This window comes from Neovison vison, chromosome 14, assembly GCF_020171115.1.
Source record: "Neovison vison isolate M4711 chromosome 14, ASM_NN_V1, whole genome shotgun sequence".
NCBI lineage: Eukaryota > Metazoa > Chordata > Mammalia > Carnivora > Mustelidae > Neogale > Neogale vison.
The window spans coordinates 31,996,875-32,019,786 of NC_058104.1; the positions used below are offsets into that span (position 1 = coordinate 31,996,875).

Consider the following 22,912-nt stretch of genomic DNA (forward strand, 5'->3'; position numbering starts at 1 on the left):
TTAGTGATTTAACATCATCATTCTTTTCTTGCCGAGGTAGCTAATGAGGCCTAGAGTTGCCAGCAGGCCTGCTAAGGCAGCCACAACCACCACAGTCTTAAAAGCAACATATCCGGCAGCCTTGGGCTGTTTCGAGTCCACAGCATCTGGGAAGGAAGGAGACATTCAAGTCTTGAGATCATTTAAAATCAAAAGGCCTAAGTTAAAGTCTGAGGCTGCCCAGCAAAGTGACATGAAGCCTCACAGGGCTCATTTGGGAAGCTCATAACAAGGTATCTAGTCTTACTCCTGGAGCCAACCTCCACCTCTCGCTGCTCTGCGCCCACAGCTGTTCCCACCTCCCCCTTGCTTCTTTTCCTTCTACAATCAGATGAACTGACACCCAAAAAGAACCTTACTGTTTCAACCTTTTTCACATTATGGCACTAATAGAAATGATGCCGAGTGCACGGTTTCTTGCAGGTTGTTAGGGATTTAAGGCCGCTTACTTTCAAATTATGGGTCTGTAATTAAGACCAGCTGGGACCAAGATATGAGATATTAACAAGAACACAACCTAGTACAGAATGAAGTTTGGCAGGAGTAAGTCACATGCCTTCCGATTGAATAGTTCACTTCTAGAAAGATATCCCAGGGGTGCCTGAGTGTTTCAGTCAGTTAAGTGTCTGACTCTTGCTTTTGGCTCAGGTTGTGATTTCAGGGTCTTGAGTTAGAGCTCCCAGGATGGGCTCTGGGCTCAACTGAAATCTGCTTGACATTCTCTCCCCCTCTTCCTTCCCCTCCAGTTTGTGTTCTAAAATAAATCTTAAAAAAAAAAAAAAAAAATCTATCCTGAATTTGTGTAGTAGGCAAAGATTTAAGAGGAGGATTCTACTGGAGCATTAGTGACAAAAGTGGAAATAACCTGGACACCCATGAATGAAGACTGTGGCTAAGACAGAGCTGTGTGGATGGAATCCTATATAGCTGTTAGCAGTGAGGTAGTTTTCTGTGCAGATTAAATGCTTCAAAACAAGTAAAAAAAAGTTACAGCAAGTAGGTAGAATATGTGATAATGATGTTTTCACTTGCATTAAAAGATTTTTTTTTTTAAGGGGGGTTTTTGGAAGAGTACACAAGAAACTTAGAGTTATGGCTAGGAAGAGAGACTCATTCTTTTATTATTTAGGATTACCATAGGCATGTATTATTTGTGCATGGTTAAATTTAACAAAGCCAAGAACTTGAGTCCAGGAAGTGCCCTAGGCTTTAAATCCATACCTCTGAGTGAAGAGCCATTTGACAACAGGAGGATGGGTCCCGGGAGACTTACTATCATTTTCTCTTCTTCAGTGGTACCTGTGGCTGGGGACAGAGATTGGAGTTAGTATCTGACCTTGGGAGTAGTGACCCAGAGAGAGGTGTGTCGATGAACTTAGACAACATCTCTGCCGAGTTCCCTGCTCTATGTGGGTTTTGCCTCTCCTACCTTTGTAGGAGGGCATATACTTTACTGTAAAAACAGAATACACTCTCCAGGAATATCCCCAAGAAGATTAAGTTCCCAGTCCACCCAGACTCCGCAAGAGTAACTTTTCAGAGTCACCTGTGCAGAAGATCAGGCTCCAGTCCATGTGCAAAACCAGACTTGCTCATAGTCTGATCGAGAACTTGCCATCTCAGCCTTATCCTATGGGCAGGGAGGCAGTCCTCCCTGAGGTTTCTTGGAACAAGAAACCTGAGAACACTTCTTAGAAGATAAAGAGTCCCAGTAAAGTCCCCCCCCTTTTTTTTTCATTTTATATGAATTGTACACTCATTGGTACCCAACAGCAGCCCAAGATCAAGAGTTGTAGGCTCTACTGACTGAGGCAGTCAGGCTCCCCACAGCCCTCATTCTTAAGGTTTCCAGTTTGGAGAAGATAAGGCTTGCCCTGAGGGCTCATGGTAACAAAGACTTGAAGTTTTTACCTCGTCTTTGTCTCAATGACACAGGGCAAGTCACAGAACACAGAGGGGAGTCTGGAGAGAGTTGATTGCAGATTAACGCGCTGCAGTGGAAGTAGACCTAGAGATTGAAGAGCCGAGTGGAACTGATGCACGCACATTCAGTCTGTCCCAGGGGACTTAATTGCTTACCAGGCTAGAGAGCACTTGGGCCTCGGATACAAAGGCAAAGGTCTTCACATCAAATCTCTGATAGTGATTAGGATAGGTCACAGATGAACCAACTGGATGGAAGGTGGTTCTGTGGTTGTCTAGATTGTATTCACAGCTGGGAGGCACACACCAGGGAAGAACATCAGCAACGTTATTCCCTCCCCCCGCCACCCCAAGTTTGACTCAACATTTGCCCAAATTCAGCCACATGTATTCTAACACCTTGTGAACTGTTCTACCTTCTACCTGTGCCTTTTATTTAATATACTTTCTGATGTGGTCTACCCAACAATATTAAGTCATGAGTTGTACATACTAGTTCTATTTTTCTAACATAGTAATACAACTTAAGTACTGATTAGTTTGCTAGGTAAGCCTATCAGGAGCCTCAAGTTTTATATGTAGTTTTTATATTGGCTTAATTCTTCCTACTAATCTGAGTGCCTAGTATGTCCCAGGCAGTTAGACTGGTTACTAATGAACACAGACAAGGATCAGGGCCTTTGTGACTGTGCTCTTCTGAAACCCAGGAGGGTTTTATTTCCTCTTCACTGTCACTTTTTTTTTTTTTTAAGATTTTTTTTTAAAGTAATCTCTACCCCCAACATGGGGCCCGAACTCACAACCCAGAGATCAAGAGTCTCATGCTTTATTGACTGAGCCAGGTAGGCGCCCTTTCGCTGGTAATTTTTCATTAACGGAGCTACCTTATGGGTGGAGAATACCTACCCATCCATGATAATATTCCACTGGGGAAGTGAGGCTGGGTCCACAGTGGGTGTTGCCCAGCAGTCATCTAAGACCAGCTTGATATTGGGGTCAGCCCTATTAAGGACTCTTAGTTCCAGGTAAATTGGTTGGCGGAGGTATCTCACCACAGGGTACTCCTTGTCCCCATAAGGTCGAAGGTAAGATTGGTCTGAAATGGAATAGGAACATCTTCACTACGCAAGTTGTTGATGGTTGCGGTAGGAGCTAAAGCATCACTACTATTCCATTAGTCTGGCAGCATCAGAAAGCTCAGGTTGGGGCAGAGTTCTCTGAAAGTATTTAAGCGGGGTGTCTTAGGTTGTGATGGCTCACCTGGGTAGGTTTGCATGCTCAAGGCAAGTGGACCTGGCCTCACGGAGGCCACTGGAGGAGGAAGGCTTTGGACATCAGTATTTATTAGCAGGTCATCTCTGCTGTAATGGCACCTCACAGTCATTCTGTAATGAATGGGGGGGAGGGGCCAAGTGGTGAAAAGAATTTTAGGTTAGAAGACTGCTTTAACCTAACGTGGAGCTTAAGAAGTAGCAATTTCATCACACCTGAATTCACTATCTCTGGAAATTGTGCGTGGAGGGAGATCCGCCCAGAGAGCATGTATTTCGTTTTCATAGATGACTTTGTCGTCCTTGAACTTAAAATTAGAGGAAGGTTAGAAGTGGGTGACCAGTGATCTTACAGTCCAGTCTTAACACCTCGAAGTCTGCTGGTACTCACCTTATGTCTTGTTCCGCATCTGCTCAGGGGGATATGAAACACTGTCAGCCCTTGAGATGGAACCTTGAAGGTAGGTTGGCAGGTTGAGTCCCCCACCCTGAGGGTATCCAAGTTTAGAGCTGGTTTTGTTTGGTGGCTGTAGACCTTGACATCCATAAACCCATCCTGGTTGCACATGTCACCTATAACTAGATGGAGTTAAGAGTTTAAAGAAACATGTTTGCCATATTAATGGTCATCTACCAACCTTCAAGTGCGGATGAAGAGAACTGTGAGAAAACTCTGAGGGGCTAAAGTGAGTTGAGGGTCAGATTATGGCTTCAAGTGTAATGTCTTGTGTCATTATGTATCTTCTTTCAAGTCTCACAAATCCTGAGTGGTTTGAGGAAAGGAATGGGTGGGGGGTGGTTAGTTGATGCAGGAACTAGTTTTTCCCATTGGCCTGATGGGATATGGTAAATAAGTAAGCACAGGGACAGAGCCAATACTGAACAAAACCACCTATTCCACATCCTTACGCAATTTGTAGGCATTTGGGTGATGTCCTTTAAACTTTAGTAGTCCTTCTAATTACAGGTTGGAATCAATCTTATTTAGATAATGGGCTCAGGCTCCTAATGCAGTATATATCCAGGCTACTTAAACATGGATCCATTATAGTGAGATCTACCCGTATGTATATTTTGGAGATATTATCTTCTTAGGGCTCTGTCATGGCAGCTACACTGAGGTTTCTGGTCTGATCATTTTCCTCACAATGTAAGCAATACAGAGTCTGAAATGCTGGATGTTTTCCCCTATACACAAGAGCTGAGGGAGAAGAGATTTCTTACCTACAGAAACCGGTGACTCACAGACACACTCAGGATAAACCACCATTGATACAGTCTCACGTTTAAAGGTGAAGGTCAGCTTGAGTGAAGCTAAGTAGAACTGAGGAGGTAGGCATTTTTCAGAGGACTGAAAGGAGACAAGAATGTCGATGAGCAGCTGCAGCCATGTGGGCCCAGCAAAGCCCACAGTGAGGCAGGAAGGAAGTACACTGAATACCTGTAGGGCACCCTCCAGAATTAATCGGGTTTCCCTTTAAACCAGAACAAGAGAGAGCCTATCACTTCTCCAGATCAGGATGCTTTCCTAGGCAGGAAATTTATTGCTTTAAACTCATGCCCTGAAATACCCAGCTCTGCGTGCTCTTTGTACTAGATACTGAAGCCTTGAATTAACAGATCAGATTCCAAAGAGCCGAGTACTCTGCCAAGCCAGGTCTGAGTAAAAAGGACTCTGCAAATGTTGTCAGATGTTACTGCAAACCACCCCATACCCCGACATAAGATTACTCTCTGCTCTCCCTGGCAACTGCATCTGTTAAGAATGGCCTCAGTGAGAACAATTGAGGACAGTTCTGTTTGGATCAAGCTGCCCTATTAAAAATAGGGCATAAGAGGGTCATCATTAGCAACTTAAAAGCAGTGCAATGAATGGAGGGGGGGGAAAAAAAACACACACAAGAAAACTTCCATTGCAGTGGCTCAAAGAGGCTTGGTGTTTGAGAGTGAATTTCAGTTATTTAAAAATTCACTTAGGCAAAGTGATCAAATGAGGCCTTCCAGAATTTGAATCCATTATATGGATAATTAAGAATTTATGGTCAGGGTGCCTGGGTGGCTCAGTGGGTTAAGCCTCTGCCTTGGGCTCAGGTCATGACCTCAGGGTCCTGGGATCAAGCCCCACGTTAGGCTCTCTGCTCAGCAGGGAGCCTACTACCCCCCACCCCCGCCCTCTCTCTGCTTTCCTCTCTGCCTACTTGTGATCTTTGTCAAATAAATAAATAAAATCTTAAAAAAAATTTTTTTTATTGTCAAGCCGTCAACTGTATCCTCAAGACTGTGCTTCAAGCTAGGCTTCCATAAAGTTCATGCTTGGAACATACTTTGATTTTGAGTAGGGTTTTGCTGAAGTGCAATCTCAAGCCCTTGGATTCTTCCTTATGGATCCCATGGTCATGCAGCTGGCTTAGAGCAAAGCTCCTGTTTTCAAAGCTCACAGAGGTCAACTTCCAAGGAAACTCCGGTATGGTGACCGTCACATGTGTGGCATTACAGTTCACGGGATCTAGAAGGAATGGCCGACACGATGTCTGTGATCAGCTTTAAGGCCCCGGAACAGTGTCTCCCATAACTGGAGTTGCCCTTTCCTAGGGTCTTACCTGATATACAAAGCACTCGTGTTGTTAAGATGAGCTTCTGCCCAGTAGATTCTTGTATCAACTTCAGAGGTGCTGTGTAGAGGTGCCTGTTACCTTGCTGAGTGTGGGGTTTGGGGTAGAAACAGTTTTAAAGACAATCTGTTTACTTGAATATCTAACCAATGCTGGAAGAATTGTCAGAGCAAACATATGCTTAAGTATTGACACTATTTTGGCCTGAGTAGAATTTAAGCATTCTGTCTAGGTGTTCGTCAGGTGTTCTAGTTTTAAAATCTTGTATTTCGTAACATCTGGCAAGTTAGCGTTGTCTACTGATAGGACCTATAGGCGATTGCTAGGCAGATGTGAGCAAAAGCTGATTTTATGGTAACAGCATTCAGAGAAAGTGTTTGCAGGACTCCACCCACACATTTATAATCAATGACTAACAGGACTATTCTTGTTAGGATGGCGGACGTGTAAGTGCTTTCTTAGGTGCCAAGACCTGTTCCAAGTACTTTGGCACATTAACTCATTAACTTCACGTCTTGATTGCTGGCCCCCCAAAGCACCAATTCCTACAGTAGAACCATATTATAGGAAAATGATAAAACAGAACACCTTAATTCATAGAAGAATTTAGTACCACCTCCTATCACATTATAGAATCAGTATTCATCTATTGGAAGAACAATCTGTTCTGTTCACCTTTGCATCTTTAGTTTTCAGTGCAGGGCTTAGCACATTAAGATACCGGTTAAATCAGTTGTATTCTCAGTTCATATGAACACACGGTTGAGAGGACATTTGGACTTAGAAATACTGGTCTGTGCTTGGGTGGTGGTACTAGGAGATTCACACCTACCACATAGTCAGTCACTCCGATGGCATTGAATGGCATTTGGATGCTCAGCTTTTGTTTCTCGAAGAAGATACTATATCCTCGGGTCACAGCCTCCTGCAAAGTCAGAGTTTGGACTTTTGCACCATCACCAATCTCCATGATCCATCTCGGCAGAGTCTTGGAATCCTAAAGACACAAGTTTCATTTAGAGGGCTGGTGCTCACCTTAACCCCGAGACTATTTGTCTATTTAATGTTTTATTTCATTTTGCTTTTTAAGGTTCTATTTGTCAGAGAGAGAGAACAAGTGTGCACACAAGCAGCAGGAACTGCAGGCAGAGAGAGAAGCAGGCTCCCTGCTGAGCAAGGAGCCCCATGCGGGACTCGATCCCAGGACCCTGCGATCATGATCTGAGTGGAAGGCAGACACTTAATTGACTGAGCCATCCAGGTATCCGATACTTAATATTTTAAAATCAGGATTCAAGTTCACTTACTTTCACTTTAGAAGTAAAGTTACTTAGGTAATTTAGAAAGTTACTTCCATACCGAATTTTCATCAGCCATGTCTGGAATAACATTGAAGGTAAACTGAAAAAAAAAAAAAAGAAAGAAAGAAACCATGATGTGAGGTCTTGATTTAGAGGAGCAAGTTTCTGAAATCCCACTACCTGACAGCATGTGCAAGATGCCCAGAGAAACTGCTATGTAGTTCTTACACCAAGAGGCCTGATAGTGGGTATAGTAAGAAAACGCACAGGCCCACTTGTGAAAACTACCCTGAGCTTCTGATCGGAAGATCTAAGCTCCCTTCCAGTTCTAAGTTAAGACAATGGATTCTTAGGTGCACATTTTTTACCTTCATGCATAGGAATCAATAATTAGGTCAAACCACGCAGTTCTATCATTGTTCTAACAAAACATGAATGTATTTTAGTTGTCCATTATCAATATTTGTTAGGTTAGACCATAAACGTTCTAAATAGGTGATTGGAATATTGTGCTTTTTAACTATATCCTATCATCTGGCAAAGAACCTGGGACATGATAGCTATTCCATTTGCTGAATGATTATTATTAACATGACTGCAGCTACCAATGGAATCTTTTCTACTACCAGGTATGATGTTCTGAGGACTGTATATACCCTCTCAATTCTTATCACCACCCTCTGAGATATTATTGCCCCCTCTTTTGGACCTGGAATCAAAGGCTCAGAGTGGTTAAGAAATCAATCCAAAGCCACCCAACAAGTTAGTAGTTGAATACAGGATGGTAAGCCTGATACTGTTCCTAACCCCAGCTCTGTGTCGACCAGCACATTTCCCCTGCAGTAGCCATGAGAAGCAGTCACCCTGCTTCACTCACAGACATGGAATCCTTTGTGCAGATAGTGGATCCGGCATGCTTCTGGGTTTCTTCTGCTTGTGCAGCTGGACATCTGATGTGATATATGAAAGTCGTAGATGGTAAAGCAGTAGTGTTGTCCAGGAGGCTGATGGCAATCAGGTGCTGGCCATGCTGTGTGTAAATGGCACGATAAGAAGAGTAAGTGCTGGGACCTCCGTGGGGAAGCCAAATCCGTGATACCATTGGACCCAACTCTTGAGGTTACCAGTACCAGAAGTTCTGGAAGGTACCTCATTCCTCTATCAACAGACTCTACAACTCTACAACTAGCCCTTTTAGATATCCCAGGAAGATGCTGGTCTTGGCAGCAAATAGCTCCTTGAGCTTCAGGGATTGGAGTTCTATTTTTGAATTCTTGACATTTACCTTTGTCTGAATATCATGGTTCTGGCTAATTTGGAATCTCTACCCAAGTCATTCTCACAGGTATTGAGCACCTACATAGCAGTCATTGCTCTGGGTGCTGGACAGAGCCAACGTTGGTATTTCCCCTGGTTTAGGGAAGTCATAGTTTCAAGTAAGGGAGAGCCACCCTTTTTCTATAAAATAACAGTAAATATTTTAGGCATATTAGGCCACATATGATTTCTAGCATGTACTTTAAGTCCTTTAAGTCCTTAAAAATCTAACCATTCTTAGCTCAAGGACCATTACATACATGCACACGTGCATACCATGAGCTAAATGTGCCCATCCCCAGGTTTTAGTTTGCAAACCCTTGATCTACAGGAAATCAACCCTAAGCTCCCAAGTTGCTAAGGGCTATTTCAGAAAGGGAAAAATTACTGAAGATCCTCACCGTGTAATTAGATGAAGTAGTCAGTTAAATACGCAGATTTCTACTATGTATCTCAGACCTAAGTCATCAACTAAAGGAACTAAAGGAACCGAGTCTATACTTTCCCAATTCCCCAAGGGAGTCTTTGCACACAAGCTGGAGAACTGCTTGATGGGTTTCTTTTACTGGTCCCAATAACCCTGATTAGGCAATACCGTTGCTTGGCAATGGAGAAAACCCTATTGCTCAGCTGCTGTTTTCCTTCCCACACCTGTTTTTATAGCATAGCAGTTCTGGTTGCCAGCACCAAAATAGCCTTCCCTTTCCCATGGAGGTTACAGATCAAAATAGCTCCTTTTGAGCGTTTGTTCTATCTTGTTGCTGTGCCAAGTTCTTCATCTGCATCTTATCATTCATCTTTAGATACCCTTTGGAGAGGGTGCCATGAGCAAGCAAAGAAAGATTAGCTCACTTGCTAGAGATCACAACTAGATAGTGGCAAAGCCAGGACTCACACCAAGGCTCCAACTTCAGGATTTCTCAACCTCAGTGTTATTGACATTTCAGGCCTGAAATCCCTGTCAGAGGGGGCCCCCTGGGCAATGTGGGCTATTGAGCTGCAACCTCACCTTGTACAGACAGCCCCCCCCCACCACTCTAGTTGTGGCAGCCAATAAGGTCTTCAAAATGTTTCCAAACACTACCAAATATCCCCTGGGAAGACAAAACAGAAAGCAAAAACAAAACAATACAAAACAAAACAAACAAAAAAAAGCAACCAACCAATGTCCCAATGCTTAGGGACATTAATGCTTAGGGACATTCCCTGGGTTGAGAATAAAAGCTCTACTCTCAAGCCTATACCCTTAATTAGTAGGGTTACTAGTAGTAACTACTAGGTTACTCCTTCCCAAATCACTCTTCAAAGCTATTACTTACCACTCTCTTGGTACAGGTCTCATATGGGACATTCAGGGTGAGCTTTTCTGAGTCCAGGATGGAAATGCAGTTCCATGATTTAAAACTAATGGGATCTACAGAAGCCAGAGCAAAGAGCCAAAAAGTACATTTCAGTGGCAAAGTAAACCAGAGCTACATAGCCAGTCCTGCCAATCCATTTCCAAGTGATTTCAAACCACTTCACATTTTATTGTCCCATCTGGTGATAGGATCTAAGCTTTGAGAGATGCTGTGATTTGCATCTAAAAAATTCCCAGGGGATTCTGAGAGAAGACATGTTTCTGAGGAAAGCCAAGGTCTTCCACTCTTGGTGGTATCATACAAATCAGAGACCCCTAGGGCATCGTGGTAATTGGATGCCAGTTGCTCCCAAGTGTGTATTCTGTTCACCTGAAAAATGGGGCTAGCCTTGAGCCCAGGCCTTCCTACTAAGAGCAAGATAAGAATATCCACATTACCTACCCACCACAGATGCATGCCATTTTTCGGCGCCCAGATTGCTTGGAAATTCCACTACCATTCTATTTTCATTGCAAATGACAGTACCTGAAGAGAAAAGGAAGCAACTGGAGTATATCTGAGCTGTAGGAGACAGGATTCCTCCAGAAGGATATGGAGGACCTCTTCTCCAATAGGTATCAAGGAAGGATACCATTTTTGAGAGGCAAAGCTTGACCCCCAACCCTCAAGGAGCTCACAGATTGGCGAAAAGATGTACTTACTGTGCAAGATACTAACTATAAGAAAGATATCAAATGCCTGGGACTTTCTGAAGTTCTAGCTTAGGTTTAACCACGCATACAGAGACCAGTCTAGAACCTTGACAGCAGAGCTAATGGAGGTGGGGATGGTAGGTCTGTGAAGAACTGGAGAAGAAATGTTCTGTCTAAATACTTTTGAACTTGCAGTTTAAAAAAACAAAAAACCCCACAAAAAACCCTACATGGAGCACCTGGCTGGCTCGGTCGGAAGAGCATGTGAGACTCTTGATCTTGGGGTGGGAAGTTCGAGCCCCACATTGAGTGTAAAGATTACTTAAGTAAACTTCAAATGAAATGCCCCATGTAAGCCAAAGGACACTTCTTAAAGGCTAAATTCTTTTTTAACCTTTTTTTTAAAGGCTAAATTCTACTTATAATCTGCTACTTTACCTCCTCTCACTCAGGTGAAAGTTTGAAAAGCTCTTATGAGTGGAACAACTTCAGTTTTGTCTGTTATGCTGACGCTTTCCTTAAGTACAAGTTTGGGTTTGAAAATGACTACTCCTGAAGATGGGGGCTTAATATTGTGTTTCACTGTTCTTTAGATAGATACCATACATCTTGAGGTAATGAGGGAGTAGAAAGTAGCATGGGTGGTTTTTTTTTTTTTTTTTATTTGACAGAGAGAGAGAGATCACAAGTAGGCAGAGAGGCAGGCAGAGAGGGGGAAGCAGGCTCCCCGCTGAGCAGAGAGCCCGATGTGGGGCTCGATCCCAGGACCCTGAGATCATGACCTGAGTCGAAGGCAGTGGCTTAACCCACTGAGCCACCCAGGCGCCCCAGTAGTATGGGTGTTTTGCAAGATCTTTTGTTTAGCTAGTATAGCAAGCCATAGGAGAGCAATGGAAAAATCTCCTGACTTGATCAATGTAAGAAAGGGGTGAGTCGAGATTGTCTGAGCCGTATTCAGGTTCCCTAGCTATCTAGTTGCAACCTGTTTTAGAGATGCTAAGAGCATTTCCCTTTACCCAACAGACATACCTGGGAAGACAGGATCTCCCAACTGAAAAGCACCTGTTGAGTTCACTGAAGTCACAAGGATGAAGAATAAAGAAAGTGACCTGTAAGTGCTAAAAGGGGATTGGAGAGGATTAAGGAGGAATGAATTTTAACAGATGAGGCCATTGCATCCCCTCTCTCTACTGTCAGGATTACTCACCTCCAATCTGCTCTAAACCAGCTTGAGGGGCTCCCACACGCTCCCTTCTGTCTGCACGCCATGACCGAATGTATCATCAAATCAGCCAGGTAGGTGGGTGGGCGCCTCCTTTTTTTTTTTTTTTTTATAGCAGAAAACAGGATGTGACCCTGCCCTCTGCCATTGGAGACACCTGAGTCCTCTCCAGCCCTCCGAGCTAAGAGGGAGGGATTTGGAACAGGAGAGGCTTTCTGGAAGGCCTGAAGGAAGCATCATTCTGCCCTTTCTGACACTTGCATTTCCGTTATTCTACCAGGTGCTCTGCAGGCTGCCATGAAACCAGAGCTCCCTGAAATTGGCTCCAGGTGAATGAATTGGTGTTTTTCTCCATAACACTGGGCAAAATTAGTTTCTTTGGGCAAAATATTTACAACTCCAATGTGGAGTGAAAGAAGGAGGTGGGTTTTATTGAGGAATGAATATCTCTTGTTCATACCACCTTTCCTTTAAGTAACCCCCCTAGTTTCCTGGCTATTGGAGACATTACCCTGGTAACTAACCTTTACAGATAATGGATGATATAAAGGGGCGCCTGGGTGGCTCAGTGGGTTAAAGCCTCTGACTTTGGCTCAGGTCATGATCTCGGGGTCCTGGGATCGAGCCCCACATCAGGCTGTCTGCTCAGTGGGAGCCTGTTTCCACCCTCCCCATCGCCTCCCTCTCTGACTACTTGTGATCTCTATCTGTCAAATAAATAAATAAAATCTTAAAAAAACAAAGAAAATGGATGATATATTATTTAACCCAAGTATAAAAGTTAAAACCTACTGCAAAAAATGTAGGCAATTATAGAAGGCTACAGAGAAAAGGAAAAAGTCACCTGTAATCTTGTCACTGCTGATATTTAGGTATGTAACTGTATGGACTTTTTATACAAACACCACACACACTTGAAACCAACAACTTGGGATCAAAGTTTAAGTTTGATTATGTTTGGTTATGTTTCATAACCAACTTTTACTATTTTACATGTGGTGGACATTTTATTTATCAAACATAAAGATTGCCATTACCATTTTTAAGGTTGCATCATGTTCAATGTCTAGATAAATCAGTGTTTAACTGTTTCTAATGACGGACATTAAGAAGCTTCCAATTTTCCAGTTCATTCAGGATGAATTCCTGGAGATAGAAATTCTGGGTCAAAAAGAGTAGTGATCTAAATAAGAGTGTCATATTGTACCAGTGGGGAGTTTACACATGGGGAAAAGGAGGCAAAGCAACTTGTCCCAGCCTGTTGAGAACTGAGTGTCAGAGCCATGTTGAGAACTCAGATTTTCTAAGGCCCAATTGACATATCTTTTCAGCATCTCTCACTGCAATTTGAGAACCTAAATGTCTGCAACCCTTGTTCTACTAATAGGTGATTAATGTTCAAATTCTGTGCAAGTGGCAGGGTCACATTTGCAATTATTGATTTATGTGTTTTCTTTGTGGTGTAACTTTAGGAGTAATCTCCACTCCCCATTACAGGTGTCTGAAATGCAATTGTAGTATTTTCCCAACTCCTTGATCAAAACATCACATGCATCTCTCATTAACAGCACAAATTCCTGGGTCTCACCCAAAAGCTGTGGAATCAGGCTTCCGGGGAGCATCCTGAGCGGATGGATGTATTGTTTAACAAGCATCCCAGGTGAGTCTTAAGATCAAGGGAATTCGGCAAATACGTGGAGGGAGGGAGGCAAGAAAATGAGTGGTTGCTAGCGGTTAACTTCTTCATGGGAATTAACCCATTCCATTATAAGGAATTGGGGAGCCAGAGCAAAAGCCAAGATAAGCAAGTTTCTGGGAGTAGGCGTGGTGAAAGGATTTGGATTCCCAGCAGAGGCACAATAGCAACAGTTAACCCTTTCCTCTAAGTGTCTTTTCTGAAAAGGGACACCTGTTCTGCAAATGTGAAGGTATTCTAGCATGATGGTTAAGACTATGATGGGAAGGCAGTAGATCGAGTGTGGAGGGACGATTCTGAGAGACCCGGTCAGAAGGTGGTCAGAGAGCCAGTAGGCGAATGTGTTGCTCTACCTTCTGAGGTCCCACTCCCAGGCTCTTTCCCCCTTCCCCCAGGCTGTGCTTTTTCTCTAGAGTGTTAGGTCTTGCTTTAGGAAGGGCAGCTCTGGTCTCAGCCCCAAACTCAGGGTTGTGGGAGAGGAAAGGGCAGCACAAAAGCCCTGAGCAGGAGGCATGGCGAGAAGGAGGATCCCTGTGGGCGCTGGAGAAGGTGGTGAGCCCACCAGAGACGTATCTCATTAGCGCACTTCGCTAATCACTACAAGGTATTTCCTCTTCTCTTCCAATGGGTCTCTCCTGGAGTGTCTTGAGGTGACTTACCGCTTGCTAATCGCCAGGCATTTCTTGAAGGGAACTTTGGGTGGTTATGCATAGGACCAGGAGTGTTGTTGCCCCATTTGGGCAGGTGCCCTCCTTACTTCTGAAAACCAGTTCTTACAAATAACAGTTTAAAATTCTTAAATTCCAAGCTTGTTGTCTTATTTTTCTACAATATGAACATATTAATAGAATACAGCCTAAATGTTATCATCAGGAGATGGTTAGATGAACCATCTTCAAATACTAAGATGGATCTGTGGATTCAGGTGATCTGTGGAGGCTGATATTGAAGATGTCCACAATGAAATCGGAGCTTGGAGGTGTATAATTGTTTTCATATTTTACTTTAAAAAAAGAAAGAAACTGTGTGTGTGTCTATACATTTATGTGTCCGTGCATGGGTATATAAATGTGCATTTGCACTGAAAAGCCAGGAAGGCATTTCCGGCAAGCTAACTGTGTTACCCAGGGAAGGAGACCATGCAGGTCTTTAGGTGGTCCAGCCCAGTCCAGCTATGCTCGCCATTTATAACTGTTGTCGGTTCTGATTGGTTTGTGTTCTTGTTCTACTACTGGTTATAAATGTATGTACTATATCATCCGTAGGAGTAGGGAGGTGGGAAACTCCTGTTTTCTGACTTTATTTTTTTCTGTGTTGATTGAATTATCTTGTGATAAAATAACAAAATAACTTCAGGAGCACCTGAGTGGCCCAGTCTTTAAAGCATCTGCCTTTCGCTCAGTTCATGATCTCAGCGTCCTGGGATCGAGTCCCGCATCAGGCTCCCTGCTTGGCAGGAAGTCTGCTTCTCCCTCTCCCACTCCCCCTGCTTGTGTTCCTTCTCTCACTGAGTTTCTCTCTGTCAAATAAATAAATAAAATCTTAAAAAAAAGACCCTAATATTAAATAAAATAAAATAATTTTAAAGTGATAACAGCAGTAATAGTAAATCTGAGTTATATTTAAGTGAACAGTGTAAGCTGTAGAATCAAAGGCTCTGGTGGGGTTATGGACATTGGGGAAGGAATGTGCTATGGTGAGTGATGTGAAGTGTGTAAACCTGGCGATTCACAGACCTGTACCCCTGGGGCTAATAATACATTATATATTTATAAAAAAATAAAAAAATTAAAAAAAAAAGAATCAAAGGCTCATGGGTTCCAACTTCCTGAAATAAAGGTATAACACCCGAGTGAGTGGATTTGGTTCATGAGGCTTCCAAAGTCCATATCCCTATTGTAAAATGCAGAAATGATGCCTAAGAGGTTTAGTAACTTCCTCAAGATCATATGGAAAATTAGCAGCAGAGCTCCAGTGATAAACTAGGTCTTGATGTCCATTCCCAAGCTCGAATTCATTATGATTTTCTCTCTCTTTCTCCCTCTCTGTGTGCGTGTCTGTGCCTGTATGAGGGGGTGTTTTAAAACTCCGTGCTTCTCCTGCAGTTTCAGTTAGCTTTAGAAGTACAAGATAGCATTAATTAGAATTTAGCAGTATAAGATAAATAAGAAGTCTAGAAACTTCTACCAGCTATGCTAATAGCACTTAAAATAGCTTTCAAATGTCAGATATGAATTTAACTTGGGAAAATAAGTTAGACTATGTCAATGAGAATGTTCGTGAACATCATATGGTATAGTTCCTTTAACACTGTAACTCTACATTGTTAATGTCATTTTCCCCTTTGGTTCTTTAGAGAGATCCAAGTTGAATAAGATTCCTGATAATCATGGGCTCAGAAAGAACGAGGACAAAGGCATATGAAGTTTCAGTGACCTGTAAATATAAGGACAGGGAAGCTTAGGGAAAAGGTTGACAGAGATGGCTCAGAAGCTCTACGTAAAAATCCATTTATATATAAGTATTAACATGAATTGCTCCACAGGTAGCTAGGGCAGTGGTTACCACAGAAATAGAGAAAAGGTTTCCTTGGCAATGCAGTTTATTCCTTTTAGTTGATAGAATATATGTTAAATACTAAAGTTCTGAAGCTGGTGCAGAGATCTGTTGCAAAAGTCACAATCTTCCACCTCTTCCTATATTTCTGTCCCTTATAATATGCTTTGAGGTCAGCTTATTCCCTGTGCCCTTCCTTCCCCCTAAATCTGGCTGGTTTGACCAACAGAATGTGGTAGAAATGGCAATATGCCAGTTCTGAGCCTTGCTCTTTGGAGGTCTTTTTATCTAGAGGTAGAACGTCTAATTTAACTTAAAATGACATCATTAGAGTGGGCCATAATGCAGTAGGACTGCTGTCCCTAACAGAAGAGGAAATTTGGGCACAGACATACACCAAGGGAAGACAATGTGAAGACACAAGGAGAAGATGGCCACCTATAAGCCAAGGACAGAGGACCAGAACAGTTCCTCATAGCCCTTAGGAGGAGTCAACCCTGCTCACACTTTGATTTCAGATTTCTAACTTCCAGAACTATAAGAAAAAAATTCTTTTGGCTAAGCCACCAAGTTTGAGGCACTTTACTGTGGTGGCCCTAGAAGACAAATACATATGTTCTCATTTTACTGTAACATGGTAAGGGATAGGACCAAAAAAACCGAGTCCTAGTTATTGTTACTTAGGAAAAAATGCAGAGAAGTTTTAAGAAAATGCAGTAATTAGGGGCACCTGAGTGGTTCAGTGGGTTAAACCTTTTACTTCGGCCCAGGTCATGGTCTCAGGGTTCTGGATTGGAGCCCCGCATCGGGCTCTCTGCTTGGCAGGGAGACTGCTTCCCTCTCTCTCTCTGCCTGTAACTCTGCCTACTTATGATCTCTCTCTGTCAAATAAATAAATAAAATCTTAAAAAAAAGAAAATGAAGTAATTATACATCTATGATTGACCTAAAGAAGGGGGAGAGAGTTCCTACTTTTCTAGTAGTAGTACTTCTGCTTCTACTCTATTTCTGCTTCTATTTCCAGTAGGATAACTACTAATTTACGTTCACTGAGTAATGACTACACACCACACACTGTGTGAAGTATTTTACAAAGACTAACTCTATCTAGTTACTTGCAACAGCCCTGTAAATAATATTACTTGTAATAACGCTGTGAAGTTTTCTCTTCATTTTACTGGCAAGGAAATGAAACTCAGAAGTAATCTGTCCAAATGAATGGCAGAATCTAATTTCTGGTTTAGTGTCTGTCAGTCTCTGACTTAAGAATCTGTGTTCTTAACCGTTACTGTGTTAAACTTTGTTTCAATGCAATGCATGGTGTTCACATTTTCCTGGTTTCCAATCCAACTATCAGCTTTGAGAGAACTGAATGGTTTTGATGGTATTTGATGACCTGCTAAAGGGTGCTAAAACATACCTCCCTTGTGGTAAATTCTGCCATCTTGAAAAAAAATGGCAGCGAATATTGGTTTCCCAGTGATCATTGTTCTTGCAATTTGTTTTAAGAACTTAAGCTTTGGGTAAGGATTCATGTCATATGAGTTTATTGATTGAAGTCCTCAATTCATAGAGCTACTAATTCAGGAGAAAGGGGAAAAGGCAAAAGAAAAAGGAAATTTGTCTAGCTAATAAAGCCAGCTGATTGAAGTGTAGAATTTAAATTCATAGTCCCTGCTTAGACTATCCAGTGTTCACATTTTAAAGAATTTGTTTTTGGAAACCTTTCTAAAACTCTCCACTGTTACAATGTAATGCCATCTGGGATTTAGCATTTATAAAATGTGCAGTTAAGAGATGCCAAGAGATTCCTTATGCAAACCAGATGGTACAATAACAGCTCTGTCTATTTTTCTGGCAGAGAAATGGGGCTTTGAATGGCTTGAAACTTATGTGAATAAATTAAGCCCAATCAATACTTCAGGGACATTACAATTTCAATAGTCGACTTTCCCACCTAAATATTTTCATAAATGTTTTCATTTGGAGAAGAAAAAAACAAAAGTTCAGACAATGGTTCCTTTGATTGCCTCATGTTTGTATTTAACAATGTTTCTAAGAAAAATACCACCAATGACCTTCAACGTGGGAAAGAAAGTTTCTCCGTATTTTAAGAGTGGTATATGTGTTTAAATAAGAAGCAGGGTTTTTCAGTCTCTTTTGAATAGGAAAAATCCACATCAGATAGGTTGAAGAGTTTTATTGCTATGCAGAGGAGAAAAAAAATACATGTGTAAGTGACATTTTCTGGATAATGGACTTGAGAATGTCTTTACCTCAACAGGTAGGTTTCTCACAAACCCAAGTTCAGCACATAAAGTCGTGTATTAATGATGCCTTTTATGACCTTGCTTAATTTCTGTAAGTTTTCTATGCAACAACAGGGCTTTTGTAATCCTTTTTAATTATTTTCACTTTCTGTTTTTGCCTTTATTTTCATTAGAATTCATAATAAGATGCTCATTAGATGAAGTAATCTTGTTAAAAGCAAACATTTTGCTTAGATCTTTTCTTTTTCCTTATTAGGTGAAAATGTGCTTCCCTACCATACAAGTGAATTTCCTCTGTAATTAGGCATGAATAGCTTTGGAGAACAAATACAGGCTGCTTTTGAAAACCAGATCTCTTGAGGCTTAGGGGGCAATCTCATTAATAAAAATATGTGTTTCTGGATTGTACAAGCCATTGAATTCCTTTCCCAATTAGCAGTGAATGGTTTTTCAGAGCAAAGGAGAAGTTTGGTTTCCACTTTGCTGGCTTTGGTTTGCCTTGGTGTAGACTGGAGGTGCCACTTACTACTAATCTTTGTTCCTTTCATCTCTTTCCCTGGGCAAAGAAACACACAGGACTCTGTTTTATAGATAAGACAGAATCCCAGGTAAATTCTCCATCCAAGGGCTACTTCCTCTCAACCAGGATTGGACTCCCAGGTAGATGGGACAACTGCTCAGATGGGACAACAACACTCAGCTGTCCTGTAGCTGGGTGGTGGCAGGAGAGGCCAGAAAATGATAAACACAGCAGTAAAGAGTGGACAATGCCTTTGCTTTTTGCATGGAGGAGGAGACCCTTAGTGAGAGACTCTTTCCAAGTGCTTTCCCTCGGGGCCCAATTAACCCTTTTTTTCCTGGGTCATTGGCAAAAAAGAAAGAGTATTTGGGTCTATGGGCCTCTCAAAAGTGAAATAGTTAAATGCTTGAAATGTCAGGTAATAAGTGAGGTTTCGGGAAAACGAAGGAGGAAAGGAAGCCTACTCCCTTTGAACCTAAGTGGCAGCCAGAGGAACATAGAAGTCCATGGCTAGATGTTTCTCTAAAGTTATACTAATATGACAGAGTATAGGCAGGTGGGGAAGGGCAGGTTTTTGTTACAAGAGAAGTTGATGAAGGCCTTGCTTGCCTTGCTTGGTAATGGAACAATTTAGGAGAGGGTCATGGACATTTAAGTCTGACCCTTAAAGTCTCTCCACCAGTGTATAGGGCTGATACTTTTCTCTGAGCTTCAAAGAGCCCAACAGCATACTGTTGGAACAGACTCAACTACTTATTTCCACAAGGCCAATTACCATCAAAATATAAAGTCACAAGCCATGGTTGCCCCACAATTACCCAGACCCATCATGAACAGTTAGGGTCTAAATTATATGCAAATCTGTCCTTATTTTCATTAATCTCTGCCCTCATCATCTCCTACCAATTTTTTTCCTTTGTACTTTGAGAAGTACAGTAGAAAATAAGAAAAAAAAGACCAATTACTAAGTTTCAATTCTCTATTCCCTTAGCCACAATCACATGGCTCCTTCCCATTTGTAAAACCATCCTTTACAATTTGTAAGAAATTTTATCTCATTTCACTTTCACTACTATAAGCTTAGATGATGATATGATCAGGCGCAATATTCCTGGATTTTAGTATTTTTTTTTTAAAAAGATTTTATTTATTTATTTGACAGACAGAGATCACAAGTAGGCAGAGAGGCAGGCAGAGAGGAGGAAGCAGTCTCCCCGCAGAGCAGAGAGCCTGATGTGGGGCTCGATCCCAGGACCCTGAGATCATGACCTGAGCCGAAGGCAGCAGCTTAACCCACTGAGCCACCCAGGCGCCCCCTGGATTTTAGTATTTTTAAGATATTTAATATTTTAATATTTTTTCTTCACAAAGAAATGGAGATTCAAGTAGATGCTGTAATTTCTTCTAGATCATATGGACTTCAGGTCTTCTAGGTCTCAGTTCAACCCCCTTTGAAGAAGTTTTTGCAAGCAGATGCCAAAGGGTGCCAGGATATTTTCTATTAAAAAAACAAACAAACAAACTCAGATGTCTTACTGTTTCACAGGAGAGTTTAGGTCCAAGTCATAAATACTGCTGGAGTTGAGAAACTTTCTTCTCCTCCATTTTCAACGCTTCTTCTCATCTGACGTTTACTGAGGCCTGTACTGATTCTATTAGCAGGACAATTTTTATAAAATTTTTCTATTTGCTTGAAAAGAACATATATTTTCTAAAGAGTATAAAGTTCTACATAGGATTGTTAAATCAAGCTTTTTAACTGTGTTCAGATCTTTTGTATTTTTACTGATCTTTAGTCTGATATATAATGTCAAGATGGAATATTAAAATCTACTGTGATTGTGGATTTGTTCTTTCTCTTCTAATTCTATTAGGGTTTTTTTTTTTTTCTATTTTGGGGCAATGTTATTATGTACATACAAGTTTAGGACTATCATATTTTCGTGATGATTTTTTCCTTTCATCATTATGTATTATCTGTCTTTATCCCTAGCAATATTTTTTTGGCTTAAACTGTATTTTGTCTGATGTAAATATAGCTATACCATTTTTTTGGTCAGTATTTCCTTTTTATTAAGATTTGATTTATTTATTGAGAAAGAGAGAGAGAGTGCATGTGCATGTGTGTGGCAGGGAAAGGCAGAGGGAGAGAGAGAATTTCAAGCAGACTCCATGCAGGGTACAGAGTCCAAAGCAGGGTTCTATCTCACCATCCTGAAATCATGACCTGCGAGGAAATAAAGAGTTGAATGCTTAACCAACTGAACCACCGAGGTGTCCCTGTCAGCATTTTCTTGATGAAATTTTCCATTTTTGTTTTCAATTTTTCTGCAATTTTATATTTTAGCTCTATTAGAAATAAGATATGGCTGGGTCTTCTGACTGATGAACTTGATCCATTTACATTTATTTTTTTTTAAGATTTTATTTATTTATTTGACAGAGAGAGATCACAAGCAGGCAGAGAGGCAAGCAGAGAGAGAGAGAGGAGGAAGCAGGCTCCCTGCCGAGCAGAGAGCTCGATGTGAGACTCGATCCCAGGACCCTGAGATCATGACCTAAGCTGAAGGCAGAGGTTTAACCCACTGAGCCAACCAGGCGCCCCTACATTTATTTTTATTACAGAGAGATTTGATTTATATTATGTTCTTTATTTACTAATTTTTCCATTGTTTCTTCCTTTCCTTAGAGTGGAAGTTTAAATTATTGATTTGAGATATTTCTCCTTTTCTGAACCAGTCATAAAATTGCTAATTTCTTCCACAAGTTCTGTTTTACATGCATCCTATAAATTTTAAGATTTGTGTTCTCATTTTCATTCAGTTTAAAATAAATCTGGTAAAGAATTTTTGTCCAAAATATATAAAGAAGTCTGGGGCACCTGAGTAGCTGAGTCGGTTAAGTGTCTGCCTTTGGCTCAGGTCATGATCCCAGGGTCCTGTGATGGAGCCCTACATCCAGCTCCCTGCTCAGCAGAGAGCCTGCTTCTCCCTCTCCCTTGGCCTGTCCACCCCACTCCCTTCTGCTGCTTGTGTACTCTCTCTTTCTAAAAGAAAGAAAGAAATAATCTTATTTCAGAAATAATCTTTCTGAAATAAATAAATCATCTCTTTCTGAAATAAATAATCTTTAGAGAACTCTTGTAACTCAATAATATGATAATATCCCAATGAGAAAAATGGGCAAAGAATGTAAATATAAGATGTAAGAATGGCTAGTAAGCACAGTGACAATATGCTCAACATAATCATTAACCAGTAGGAAATGCAAATTAAAAACCAGAATGATACCACTTCACACCCACTAAGGATAGCCATAAACAAAAAGACAATAGAGGCTGCAAGAATAGGGAGAAATTTTCACCATCCATTGCTGGTGGGACTGTAAAACAGTCTGGTCACTTTGGAAAACAATTTGGCAATTTCTGAAAAAGTTAAATATAAAAAGCCATATAACCCAGCCATTGCACTCTTTGGTACAAACATGACACACAAAATGAGGCATAAAATTATATGTCTACACAGACACGTGTTTGAATGCTCAGAGCAGCATTACTCATAAAACCAAAAAGAGGAAACAATCTAAATGTCCATCAGCTACTGGCTGAATAATGAAAATTTGGTATATTGGTATAATAGAATATTACTCAGCAATAAAAAGGAAGTATTGTTACATGCTAAAAAATGAATGAACCTCAAAAAATTATGTGAAGCTAATTTTACGATTTCATTTATATGAAACGCCCATATAAAGCAAATCTATAGAGATCAAGAACACTGATTAGTGGTTTCCTGAGGTTGGGCATGGGAATGGGGACTGACTACAGATGAACATGAGGAATATTCTAAGAGTGATAGATATGTTCTAAAATTTGATTATAGTGATCATTGCACCACTGTAAATTTGCTGACAATCTTTGAATTAGACACTTAAAATGGGTGAATTTCATAGTATATAAATTATACCTCAATAAAAGAGTATTAAAAAATAGGCCCTCCCCTGAGAACTAGACTAGTTCTGAATTGTTTGGAAATTATCTAGGCACATTCTGTGCCTAGAGGAACCAATATTACATTCAAGACTTGCTAATGGACATAAACTAAATGTGACTCACAGCACTAAAGATGAACCC

General features: G+C 41.2%; 3 protein-coding genes across 9 annotated transcripts in view; 2 read left to right on the forward strand and 1 right to left on the reverse strand.

Moving 5' to 3' along the window:
* Window positions 1–11,608, forward strand: part of LDAF1 (lipid droplet assembly factor 1) — a 43,400-nt gene extending 31,792 nt beyond the window's left edge. Inside the window, exon 6 of one of the 3 annotated variants that reach the window (XM_044233012.1) lies at window positions 11,540–11,608. The gene's annotated coding sequence lies outside the window, so the exon portion shown is untranslated. Of the gene's footprint in view, window positions 1–40; window positions 116–11,539 lie in introns of those variants that run through there. The other 2 variants (XM_044233014.1, XM_044233013.1) reach the window with 2 other exon arrangements.
* On the reverse strand, window positions 1–11,947 carry ZP2 (zona pellucida glycoprotein 2). 2 transcript variants are annotated; one of them, XM_044233003.1, is made up of 18 exons: window positions 11,724–11,947; window positions 11,546–11,634; window positions 10,266–10,349; window positions 9,783–9,877; window positions 8,024–8,176; window positions 7,205–7,246; window positions 6,678–6,842; window positions 5,834–5,930; window positions 5,558–5,739; window positions 4,458–4,584; window positions 3,625–3,812; window positions 3,450–3,541; window positions 3,223–3,347; window positions 2,869–3,058; window positions 2,119–2,254; window positions 1,951–2,047; window positions 1,261–1,344; window positions 1–146 (listed from the first exon to the last, which is right to left on the reverse strand). In XM_044233003.1, exons 1-18 carry the CDS (start codon window positions 11,798–11,800, stop codon window positions 1–3), a joined length of 2,169 nt encoding a protein of 722 aa, XP_044088938.1. In that variant the 5' UTR covers window positions 11,801–11,947. The 2 variants fall into 2 exon arrangements, with proteins under 2 accessions (XP_044088938.1, XP_044088939.1); XM_044233004.1 differs by having other exon boundaries at window positions 6,678–6,822; window positions 7,197–7,246.
* ANKS4B (ankyrin repeat and sterile alpha motif domain containing 4B) overlaps window positions 11,549–22,912 on the forward strand; it is a 20,548-nt gene continuing 9,184 nt past the window's right edge. For 2 of the 4 annotated variants that reach the window (XM_044233005.1, XM_044233009.1), the window contains exons 1-3: window positions 11,660–11,812; window positions 12,019–12,067; window positions 13,307–13,398. Coding sequence is in view for 3 of the 4 variants with exons in the window: in XM_044233009.1 (XP_044088944.1) it covers window positions 13,370–13,398 (29 nt within the window). In the remaining variant the exon portion in view is untranslated. Of the gene's footprint in view, window positions 11,628–11,659; window positions 11,813–12,018; window positions 12,068–13,306; window positions 13,399–22,912 lie in introns of those variants that run through there. The other 2 variants (XM_044233007.1, XM_044233008.1) reach the window with 2 other exon arrangements.